General features: G+C 36.2%; 3 protein-coding genes across 3 annotated transcripts; 2 read left to right on the top strand and 1 right to left on the bottom strand.

The window, feature by feature from the left end:
- The first annotated feature begins 482 nt into the window (after window positions 1-482).
- LOC126676268 (probable protein phosphatase 2C 68) lies at window positions 483-3,844 on the top strand. Its single transcript, XM_050370433.2, has 4 exons — window positions 483-1,158; window positions 1,348-1,712; window positions 2,946-3,182; window positions 3,276-3,844. Exons 1-4 carry the CDS (start codon window positions 846-848, stop codon window positions 3,516-3,518), a joined length of 1,158 nt encoding a protein of 385 aa, XP_050226390.1. The 5' UTR covers window positions 483-845; the 3' UTR covers window positions 3,519-3,844.
- Window positions 3,845-4,552: 708 nt separating this feature from the next.
- LOC126676267 (uncharacterized) lies at window positions 4,553-8,569 on the top strand. Its single transcript, XM_050370432.2, has 12 exons — window positions 4,553-4,784; window positions 4,925-5,048; window positions 5,302-5,377; window positions 5,490-5,586; window positions 5,781-5,883; window positions 6,015-6,148; window positions 6,423-6,600; window positions 6,737-6,891; window positions 6,997-7,206; window positions 7,334-7,681; window positions 7,763-7,889; window positions 8,144-8,569. Exons 1-12 carry the CDS (start codon window positions 4,638-4,640, stop codon window positions 8,293-8,295), a joined length of 1,851 nt encoding a protein of 616 aa, XP_050226389.1. The 5' UTR covers window positions 4,553-4,637; the 3' UTR covers window positions 8,296-8,569.
- A 129-nt stretch (window positions 8,570-8,698) lies between these two features.
- On the bottom strand, window positions 8,699-10,917 carry LOC126676269 (actin-like). Its single transcript, XM_050370434.2, has 5 exons — window positions 10,776-10,917; window positions 10,593-10,662; window positions 10,117-10,510; window positions 9,375-9,988; window positions 8,699-8,987 (listed from the first exon to the last, which is right to left on the bottom strand). The coding sequence occupies exons 2-5, from the start codon at window positions 10,650-10,652 to the stop codon at window positions 8,922-8,924; spliced, it is 1,134 nt and encodes a 377-aa protein (XP_050226391.1). The 5' UTR covers window positions 10,653-10,662; window positions 10,776-10,917; the 3' UTR covers window positions 8,699-8,921.
- Window positions 10,918-11,942: the final 1,025 nt, after the last annotated feature.

Here is an 11,942-nt window from a genome sequence, read left to right as displayed (position 1 = left end):
ATGGACATTCCACGTAGACAGAAACTAACGTTTCATTAACGCTGTTACACGGAGGGGCTTATATGATCTGATTCTGAAACGTTAAGGGCTAAATTGAGATCCTAAATTCAAAGAGGGTCTACTTGCTCCATACCCTAAACGATAAGGGCATATTTGCCCCTTTTCCCTAAAAGATATTATAAGAAACAGTTCATACAATTTTATTAATTTTTGTTTAAAAAATAAAATTATTATAGAATGTAACTGTAATTTTAGTTTTATTCTTAATAACCTACAAAAAAATACTTAATTGAAAAGTAATGTACAATAAGTTGAAATGGAATTGGTGGCAAGAGGCAACAACATATATTAATGGCTAACTGTATTCTTTAAAGCTTAAAAGATTTTGAAACATAACTAATCTAATCTCTTCTCTTGTGACCAACACCAACATTAAACATTACCTTTTCACATGTCCCCTGTGTCTCCTTTTTTACATTTCCAAATTACTTCAAATTATTTTCTCAAATTTTAATAATTTTTTTAAAAATGGATTAAACTCAAGAAAAACAAAGAAGAAAATATTTTAAGCATTGTCAACTTTCCCTTCCCTCACTCACACTCTCTGCAACTCTTTCTCTCAACTACTCTAAAACCCATCACCACAATTTCCAATTACAAATCTTTTATAATATTTCTTGATTTTTATAGCATAATTGGACTCTTATGTTTACTGGGTTTCTTGATTTGAGTTTTCTTGAACCCAAATCTCCAATCTTTTTCCACTATATTGATCAGAATCTTGACCAAGTTGAATTCTTTAGTGGTTTCTAAAAGTGGGGCATTGTTTAAGAGGGAAATGAGGGATGCTCTCGTGGCTGGGAAGGATAGCGATGGCTTGTTGGAGACCGTTCAGTCAATATGCCCGTATGAACAAGGATGATAGCTTTCATAACGATGACGATTCTTCCATTTCTGACTCTCTTTTATGGTCTAGAGACCTTGAAAAACACTCCTATGGTGAGTTCTCTTTTGCTGTTGTTCAAGCTAATGAAATCATTGAAGATCATAGTCAAGTAGAAACTGGCCGTGATGCTACTTTTGTTGGTGTTTATGATGGCCATGGTGGACCTGAGGCTTCAAGATTCATCTCTGACCATCTTTTTAAGAATCTCATGAGTAAGTTTGTTTCTTTGATATGTTTTCTTATTTGGGTTATTGATGAATTTGATAAACTGTTTTTAGAATCAAGTCTTGATTTTGTTTGACTGTGTAGATATATGAGTTAGTTACTTACTTAAATCAAGGTTGTGTGTGCATTGAGAAATTCCAGGAATCTTTTTAGTTATGTGCATTGTTTTGTTGTAGGGTTTGCTAGTGAGAAGGGAACTATTTCTGAGGAAAACCTTAGGAGTGCCTTCTCTGCGACTGAGGAAGGATTTCTTACTCTTGTGCGTAGGACGTGTTCGATAAAACCATTGATTGCTGCAATCGGATCTTGTTGTTTGGCTGGAGTTATTTGGCGAGGGACTTTGTATGTTGCTAATTTGGGGGATTCTCGAGCTGTGATTGGTTGTTTAGGTAGATCTAATAAGATAGTTGCTGAGCAATTGACTAAGGATCATAATGCAAGTATGGAAGAGGTTAGGCAAGAACTTAAATCTTTGCACCCGGATGATTCGCATATTGTAGTTAAGAAGCATGGTGTTTGGCGTATCAAAGGCATCATTCAGGTTTGCTTCTATTCTAATATTGTCTGCTGTTGCTACGTGTTGCTGCTGTGGAAGTTTTAATGTATGTGCAGTAGTGTATTTCCTAAATCTATATTTTTAATTGGGTAGAAGTTTTGTGCATATATATGCCTATTGGTTTTGCGAGTTTTAATTCAAATATGTTCAATTAACTTATGTTGCACGGAAAGGAAAATGGTAAAAGATACTTATAAATTTAATGTTTTTGAGGTTCAGAACTGTTTCCTAAACGTCAAAGTTCAGGTTTCGATAAGTTTTCGTGTAACATAGAATCTAGCAATTGGGTTCCTTTTATAGAGGAATTTGTCAATGTGTTGATTTAAATCTTGACTTTTGCAAGCAAGAAAATACATTTTATGAAGAAAAAATAATCTTTACTTGCTGAGGACAGGATTTAGAAACACAAGCAGAAATGACTTCGGATAAGCTTCTATTGTTTAGTCTCATGTTACTAGTATTTAAAATGGATAGTAGATAGTTCCAAAGGGGATAGAATCTATCTCTGATGGACTTCTATTGACATGCTTCCGACTTATCAGTAAGTCAACGTACTTATTTGAGAGTCCGAGGGATTTTGTATTTTGCTAATCTTTTCTCTTATCTCTTTGTCCCCTCTTTAAGAGCTTCCTATCTTGTATCACTTTTTAGTAATACTGTGTGTCTAGTATTCAGATAGCACGTTCTTATGATACTAAATCGCAGAATCAGTTAAGAAATGGGTAAATTGGCATTACAAATCCAGCTGTCTTTCTTACCTTTTTATACCATGGCCTTTATTTTATGTACGTAATTAGTTCTAAGAAAATCTTGAGAAACTATGGTTACAAATAGGCATGTAAAAATACAATCTAGAAATGATTTCTTTCATAAACTGCCATAATGCATTTAGCTATAGTATGTTTTCCTATAGTATTCACTTGTAGAGTATCCCAATAATTAAACTGTAATATTAGTTTGAGATTTTTCCATGTAAACGTTCTTTCCAAAGTACCAGGTTTTTTGTGGAGAGGTCTGCCCGTCTGTAGGCAGGGCCTACTTCGCGCCCTAGGTAACTGCATTATGTCTAGAGTTTACTTTCAAGGATTCGGTAGCTAAAGGAATGATTATAAACTATTATTTTTTGATGAATGATTGTATAAATTATTGATTGTATAAATTATTGATTGACATTTTATTTTATTCCTTGGTACATTGCTGTTGGTATGTTGATAATAGGTATCTAGATCAATAGGTGATGCATATTTGAAGAAGCCAGAATTTTCAGTTGATCCGTCATTTCCACGATTCCACCTTCCCGAGCCCATTCGCCGACCAGTACTAACATCAGAGCCATCCATATATTCAAGAGTCTTACGACCCGCTGATAAATTTCTCATATTTGCTTCTGATGGGCTTTGGGAACACATGACAAATCAAGAGGCTGTGGATATGGTCTATAATTGTCCGCGTTCTGTATGTATTTCTTATGATGCATGCAATTTCTCGCCAATCTCGGACTGACTGCTAATGTTTCCTTTTGTTTCATTTCTTTTCTCGGGATGTTAGGGAATCGCAAAAAGACTTGTTAAAACCGCATTAAGAGCAGCAGCCGGAAAGAGAGAGATGGGATATGATGATCTTAAGAAGATCAATAAGGGTAACAGACGATTTTTCCATGACGATATAACAGTGGTTGTCATCTTTATAGATCATGAACTGCTGGATAAAAATGAACCTGCACCAGAAATGTCGATGCGGGGCTTTAACGACAATGTCGGACCATCCCGATTTAATACTCTACACGGGTGATGATGCTCGTATCAAGGTGTTGATTATCTTAGAATAGCCTGTTAGTAACTTGGAATGGTGAGTTTGGTAATAGAATAGCGAACTTGACCATGCCGCTTCTGCTCACTTGTTACATGTTTTAAATTCCAAGTTTTTGCTCTCTCTAGTTGCTCTTCTGTTTCCAGATATTCTAGTTCCTGTCAGGTTTCTCAAGTGTTTTATGGCTATGAACTTCACAAGGGAAGTTATAAATTCTTTTTCTTCTACATGCTGGATTCTGTATAGACTGAAGTTTGTACAATTCATAAAGATGAATGTTTCAATAAACTTCTGTTAATTCAGCTTCATATTCTCTTATTCTAAGTTTTGTAGTTTCTGACTTTCAAGCATTTTGATGGGGCATTAAAATGGAGGTTTATGATTTTGACATCTTAATCCACAAATATATAGGAACTGTTTTTCTTTTATTCTGGAGTGTGCTCCTAAAATTGCAGGAAATGATATACTCCGATAGGCAGTTTAGAACAAATAGAAACATTAAAATTTTAATTTATATAGACAATTACTTTAATGTGTTTCATTCTAATTAATTTGGTATATGCATAATAATTATTCATTCAAATAATAAATACTGGTCTATAATTTGAGGAAAAAAATAGAGATACTACTTATAAATTTGAATTTAGGACGGATGGAGTAATACAATATTAATTGTGAAGGTGGACAAGTAAAATTGTAGTAATAATTTTATTTGAAGATTGTTTATTAAATTATTTATTTTTACTATCTGATAGTAAAATTAAAATTAAACAGATTTTTACTCAATCATTAACGAGAGTGATATTATACTACAATTAAAATTAAAAATTAATTATATTAGTTAAGTTTTTTTTGATTTGATTGACTAATGTATAAATAAATAAATTAAATTAAATTATTAATAAAAATAAAAATGGAATTACATGGCTTAATTTTAAAATAAAAAAAATGTAAATATAAATTGTGCTAATTTACTCTATTAATAATTGGTCATATAAATATGAGTGCTAAGCTTATTTAAAAAGCAGCAGCAGCCAACAGGGGTTCACATTTTAGCTTGGCACAGCAATCTTAGCCAGCACTGACTAAATTAAATATATAATGTTTTGCTTCACTGCCACTGCTACTGCTACTACCTCCACCACTACCGCCGCCGCCGCCTCCCTTCCTTCCCGCTCCGCCCTACTTCACCAAAGAAGTTCTCCTCCTCCTTCTACCGCCGCCTTTTCTGCTGCTTGCTCTCAGTCGGTAATTTTCTCCATCATCCTATTCAAAATATTTATTTGCAATTATCATAATAAAAAATAATAATCGTTTTCTTGTAATTCAGTTAAGTTGAATGCTTTTTCATATTTTCATCCTGTTTAAATTATATTCAAATTTGTCAGGGTTCAATTGTGTGCATTCAAGTCCAGCCCAAGTCGCAGCGGTCTGCTGCAGTCATCAGAGCAATGGCTGACTCTCAAACAATTCTGATGTCAAAGGATGAGCCTCAGTACTCTACTTCTACTGGTAACTATTTAATTATTCATATTCATCAATTACAATTAACCAGCGTTGGCTTCAGTCTCTTTGTCTGATACATGTATGCTATTATGTATGAATGTTGTAACAGAAGAATACTGATTTTTTTATAATTGTACTGCAAAGTTTCAATTTTTTTCACATTTTAATTAAAAGAAGCCTTCTTTCGGGTTCAGCAAACTGGCCTGTATATATTTATGTAGTATATAAATTGTATTATGATGATAACTTGTTTTTTCAGGCAATAAGCAAGCACTTATTTCTTTATCCGATAAAAAGGACCTTGCTTTACTTGGTCGTGGACTTCAAGCTTTAGGGTAATGAGTTCCTTGCGTTCATCTTTTGTGTAATTTTGAACATTTCTTTAACCGTTTAGTTGAATTTTCCTTATATTCTAATATGTAATGCTGGTGGCATGTATCTCTCAAGGTACACAATTGTTTCAACAGGAGGAACTGCATCTTCGTTGGAAAGTGCTGGTGTATCCGTCACTAAAGTGGAGCAGCTCACTTCTTTCCCTGAAATGGTAGGCTCATGTTTTGTTCATTTCGTATTGTAGAATTTCTCAAACTTGCATACACATGTTAGGTTAATTAGAAGAATGCTTTTGAATTGTATAGCAAATAGCACTGTATGCTTCATTTTTTTTTCTCTAGGAGTATTTGTGAGACATTTGGATGTATATGTTTTACTGAAAGTAGCTCGATTGCTTTGTTATAGCTTGATGGTCGTGTAAAAACTTTACATCCCAATATTCATGGGGGTATTCTTGCTAGAAGAGACAAAAAGCATCACATGGAAGCTCTGAATGAACATGGAATTGGTGAGTTGTGTTAAACTTTGTTGCTATAAATGGATAGGTTGATGTGTTTTACTCTTGGCTTGTGGTGCAGTGTTTTGTTTTTTTGTGTGTGTATCCAGTAGTCTTTCTCAGCTAAAACAGTTCCTTTACAGGTACCTTTGATGTGGTGGTGGTGAACTTGTACCCCTTTTATGATAAAGTTACTTCATCTGGTGAAATTGAGTTTGATGATGGAATTGAAAACATTGACATTGGAGGTCCTGCCATGATCAGAGCTGCTGCTAAGGTTCGTTTATCTCATTGATCATATATTATGCACAGGTTTTGTTTTTCTTAGAGGAGTTGTAAACATGCAATGTTCCAGTAAATTATATTGAACGGTGGGGCAATCGGTGCTTCAAAAGATTTGAGTGGAAAATATTTGCAAAAAAAGAAAAAGTGAAAAAGTCATTCTTTTAAGTACAAAGCTGAGTGCAACAGAATAGATTTAATTAGTAATATAAGAATACTTTATTTTATTATTAACATTTCATATTTCACCTTATCTCTGTGTTCAACAGAACCACAAGGATGTGTTGGTGGTTGTTGACTCTGACGATTATTCTGAGTTGCTAGAGTATTTGAAAGGCAATCAAGATGATGATCAGTTCCGTAGGAAGCTTGCTTGGAAAGCTTTTCAGCATGTAGCTTCTTATGATTCTGCAGTTTCTGAGTGGCTTTGGAAACAAACTGTTGGAGGTACATTTTTTAAACCTTCACATTGTTCATGATGGTCATAAGTTCAGTAATAGTAGTGGAGTGATTATGCATCTTAAGTTGCCGGAAGCTGTCTGTATAGAATAGTTGATTTACGCAGTTGTATTTGTATTTGAAGATAAATTCCCGCCCAGCTTTACAGTTCCTCTCTCACTCAAGAGTTCTCTTCGTTATGGTGAAAATCCTCATCAAAAGGCGGCATTTTATGTTGATAAGAGTATTTCTGAGGTCAATGCTGGTGGAATTGCAACAGCTATCCAACACCATGGGAAGGTGAGGCAAATTAGAAGTGCATTCTTTACGATGTTTGCTGTCATTCAAAATTGTTCATTGTGTTTTCTATGATTATCCTTCAGAATGATTTTCTTTTTGGTGCAGGAGATGTCATACAACAACTACTTAGATGCTGATGCAGCATGGAATTGTGTGTCAGAATTTAAGAAACCCACCTGTGTTGTTGTTAAGCACACAAATCCCTGTGGGGTCGCGTCTCGTGATGACATCCTTGAAGCCTACAGACTGGCTGTAAAAGCAGATCCAGTGAGTGCATTTGGTGGTATTGTAGCCTTCAATATAGAGGTCGATGAGGTAAGTTTTGGCTTATAGTCCTAACATTAAAATATATGACAAGCTCCATGGTAATGTGTTTAGTTGCCACGATAAGGAGCTAAACTTATGTTATTCTGTCTGATGTTTTATGTTGCTGACTCTCTAGGTTCTTGCAAAAGAAATTAGGGAATTCAGAAGTCCAACAGATGGTGAAACACGCATGTTTTATGAGATCGTTGTTGCTCCCAAGTATACCAAAAAGGGGCTTGAGATACTAAAGGGAAAATCAAAGACGCTGAGGATCCTGGAGGCAAAAAAGAATGAATCAGGAAAGCTTTCACTAAGACAAGTTGGGGGTGGATGGTTAGCTCAGGATTCAGATGACTTAACCCCCGAAGATATTCAATTCAGTGTCATGACTGATAAGACTCCGCAAGAAACCGAGATTCAGGATGCACAATTTGCATGGCTGTGCGTTAAGCATGTGAAAAGCAATGCCATCGTAATAGCAAAGGTGGTTCAGTTTTCTGTTTGAAAGGACAGTCGGCACATATTTGCAATAATGTTCTTATCCTGATGACTATTATTTGGGCAGGATAATTGTATGCTCGGCATGGGAAGTGGGCAGCCAAACCGTTTGGAAAGCTTAAGAATAGCGTTGAGAAAAGCAGGAGAAGCAGTCAAAGGAGCTGCTTTGGCCAGTGATGCATTCTTTCCATTTGGTAATTTTATCACATAGATTACTGCAATTTAATGTACGCAAAATGCTGCATAATTAAGCACCTTAGATAACTTTAAGTTAAAAAAGTTCTTTTAATCAGTAAATAAAATTAGAAAGTATATGCATTTACGTGATCATCGTCCATTATTATGATATGTTGTTGCAAACTAGAGAAGTAGAGGTAATTTGAGGGTCAATAGTACCGTCATTCATGTGTATTTTGATGAACCTGCTAATGACCATTATTCTTGGCAGCTTGGAATGATGCAGTGGAAGAGGCATGTGAGGCTGGTGTTGGCGTAATTGCGGAGCCAGGCGGGAGCATCAGGGACAAGGATGCTATTGATTGCTGCAATAAGTATGGGGTTTCACTGGTTTTTACAAATGTGAGGCACTTTAGGCACTGATAGATTAATCTCCTTTCCGACTTGTTTTCGCTATTTTGAGTCGAACCTCGTGCATTAAGATAAGCGACACAGTTTCGAAATTTTGTCATATATCCTACTATGGGAATTACTGTACTTCATTAGGAGGTGGCATGAGCATATGCCATCATATTGTGCAATTTAGAATAAGGTACTGTAACATATTGGTTTTAATCTCTTTTCCTAAATTCTGATCTCAGCCTGTTACTCATTACATTCACCTGGTATTTTTATATCTAGTCTGTTGTTTTACTTATATGTGCCTTTTTTGTTGTCTTAAACTGTTATTTTTTTATTTAAATGGATAATAATGTAATGAATTTCTGAAATTAACCCAAACCAGATCAGTTACAAATACACAAATCTTCTACAATCAAATAAAAAATTTAAAAAGAATTGGATCGTAAATTTGATCCTCTCATCATTCTTATCTCCATTTTACAGATATTACAGAGCAAAAATAAAGAAAATATAACAAAATATAGATTTAAAATAGACAAGAACCACTTGGTTTAGAAGCCTTTTGCAAAAAAAAAAGAAGAGGGAATAAAAAATAAAAAAATCGTATAGGATGCTTTATAGCTTTAGCCTTTTGATTGTTTGCGTAATTAAAAGCACTTCCTGTGAACAATTGATGGTCCAGACTCATCATATTCTGCCTTTGCAATCCACATCTGCACTCAAACATCATCACAGAATTATTTGATTCAGATCCCAACAGTTCACCCAAGATATTAAAGTGTCTTCGTAAACACAAACTAATCGGTAACTAATCATTTTAGATTTAACAATACAATAATCTTAAGAATACTCGTAGTATTCGAATGTCTATATGATTTGCATATCAAAATTGAAAACATGTTCATCAACCCCTTACAGGTGTCCTATGTCCGCAAGGAAACTTGTCGAATTTTACCTTCCGTGGTTTGAAACTTTATATTTATAACCTATTCTTATAAGAAATTTCGTTTTACCGTTTTTTATTTCAGCGTTTTAATATTGTTGTTTCTAAGCATGTAATGCAATAGCCAAAACCTCATAGAGGAATAAGGATACAATACCTGCTGGAAGGTGCTAAGAGATGCCAAAATAGAGCCTCCTATCCAGACACTGTACTTCCTTTCTGGTGGTGCCACCACCTTAATCTTCATGCTGCTGGGAGCTAATGCTGTAATCTCCTTGCTCATCCTATCAGCGATTCCCGGGAACATAGTAGACCCACCGCTGAGGACAATGTTTCCGTAGAGATCCTTCCTGATATCGACATCACATTTCATGATAGAGTTGTAAGTGGTTTCATGTATACCAGCAGCTTCCATCCCAATCATAGATGGCTGGAAGAGAACCTCAGGACAACGGAATCGCTCAGCTCCAATGGTAATAACCTGCCCGTCTGGTAGTTCATAGCTTTTCTCAACAGACGAGCTGGTCTTTCCCAACTCGAGCTCTTGCTCATAGTCAAGAGCAATGTAGGATAGTTTCTCCTTCATGTCTCTTACAATTTCCCGCTCAGCAGTGGTTGTAAAAGAATAACCACGCTCCGTCAGGATTTTCATAAGGGCGTCGGTGAGATCACGCCCTGCAAGGTCGAGACGCAAAATGGCATGCGGAAGGGCATAGCCTTCGTAAATCGGAACTGTGTGGCTAACACCATCTCCAGAGTCCAGAACAATACCTAAACATATAGCACATTGGTCAAAAAACCACATTCAATCACATCAATAAACAAATCTAATCACTAATTTTCGATCAAATTAGAAATAATTCGCAAGCTGAAACATTTTCGATCAATAGATGGCTCACCGGTGGTACGCCCGCTGGCATAAAGCGAAAGAACAGCCTGTATAGCCACATACATTGCAGGAGTATTAAAAGTCTCGAACATGATCTGAGTCATTTTTTCGCGATTGGCCTTCGGATTAAGAGGAGCCTCGGTAAGAAGAACCGGATGCTCCTCAGGAGCAACACGGAGCTCATTGTAAAAGGTATGATGCCAAATCTTCTCCATGTCATCCCAATTGCTAACAATACCATGCTCAATCGGGTATTTCAAAGTCAAAATACCTCTCTTAGATTGAGCCTCGTCGCCAACATACGCATCCTTTTGCCCCATACCGACCATCACACCGGTATGACGAGGGCGGCCCACAATGCTGGGAAACACAGCCCTTGGAGCATCATCTCCGGCAAAACCAGCCTGAAAAAATTCATAACCGATCAAAATTTATCAAAAGTCAAATCACATCATCAGATCAATGAGAATATATATATATATATACCTTGACCATTCCGGTACCATTGTCACAGACGAGAGGCTGAATATCCTCACCTTCTGCCATTTCGTTACACCTGCATGCATGGATTGATCAAAATTTCAAATCATTCAGTGCATTCTTTTAATCAGACCCAAATCAAATTTTAAAAACAACATTAATAATAGCATTACGAATGCACGAAATTACCTTCAAAAAACGTTAGAATTTTAAATTTCTTGATGATTTTGTTGTGGATTGTGTAATGGATGGGCGTTATGGTACCCGCCTTTGTTTTAAAAAAGGGAGAAAATGAAATGGGCATCAAATGAAAATGAAATTCTGGTTAAATGAACCTCAAATTTTGGTTTGGGTGGTCTTGGCCGTTGGTTTAACAGTCTATGAATTAACGGACCCGAGATGCGTCACTCTTCTGCTTGCAACAGCTGGCTCACTTTATGTTGGTTTATTTTATAGACGTTTATGCCCTTTTGCCATTTCTAAAATTCTCCCTTCCCTTAGAGGGCACTCTTGTAATTAGCACATTTCTCAAACTTTCTTTTATGAGTAGTAGTATTTTTTTGGGTTAATAATCACTCATGGCCCCAGAATTTAAGGACTACGGGCGCAAAACCCTCTGATGTCTAAAAACGGACGCTAAACCCCCTGATTTTAGTGGCGGCGTTCACAAAACCCCCTAAGACCCAAAATCGCCGATTTTTTGTTAAAAAAGGGTGTCGTGGCAGCGATTTTCAAATGTCAGACTGAACAAATTCTGACTTCATGTCAGTTCATGTTAGGTGTCAGGTGACACCTTACCAAAAACCCCAAAAATTCTGGCCACCACCTCTGTTCTTTATCAAAGAACAGACCCGGTGGTCTGTTATGAGGAAACGATCGGAAAAAAATATTCCGACCGTGGGGGCGGCGGCGGCAGCCGGAGATTGGTGGCCGGCGGTTAGGGTAGGGGTAAAGCGGTTTGGTTAAATTTATTTGGGTTTGGTTTGAATGGTTGAGTTATTTTAATTTCTAATGTTTTTTAATTGTATTATTGGGGTATTTTAGAATTTTTGGGGTTTTTGGTGAGGTGTCACCTGACACCTAACATGGACTGACATGAAATCATAATTTGTTCAGTCTGATATTTGAAAATCGCTGCCACGTCACCCTTTTTTAACAAAAATCGGCGATTTTGGGTTCAGCGGGTTTTGTGAGCGCCGCCACAAAGATTAGGGGGTTTAGCGCCCGTAGCCCTTAAAGTCAGGAGCTATGGGTGATTATTAGTCATTTTTTTGAGTTAATTTCATATAAAATCACCATTTTTACATGTTTTTTTCATTTTAATCATGTTTTTTTTAAAAGTGTCATATAAATTCA

Source organism: Mercurialis annua, linkage group LG4, assembly GCF_937616625.2.
Source record: "Mercurialis annua linkage group LG4, ddMerAnnu1.2, whole genome shotgun sequence".
NCBI classification, from domain to species: Eukaryota; Viridiplantae; Streptophyta; class Magnoliopsida; order Malpighiales; family Euphorbiaceae; genus Mercurialis; species Mercurialis annua.
Note: the sequence above shows the minus strand (reverse complement) of the source record. Positions and strands in the feature narration are given on the sequence as shown.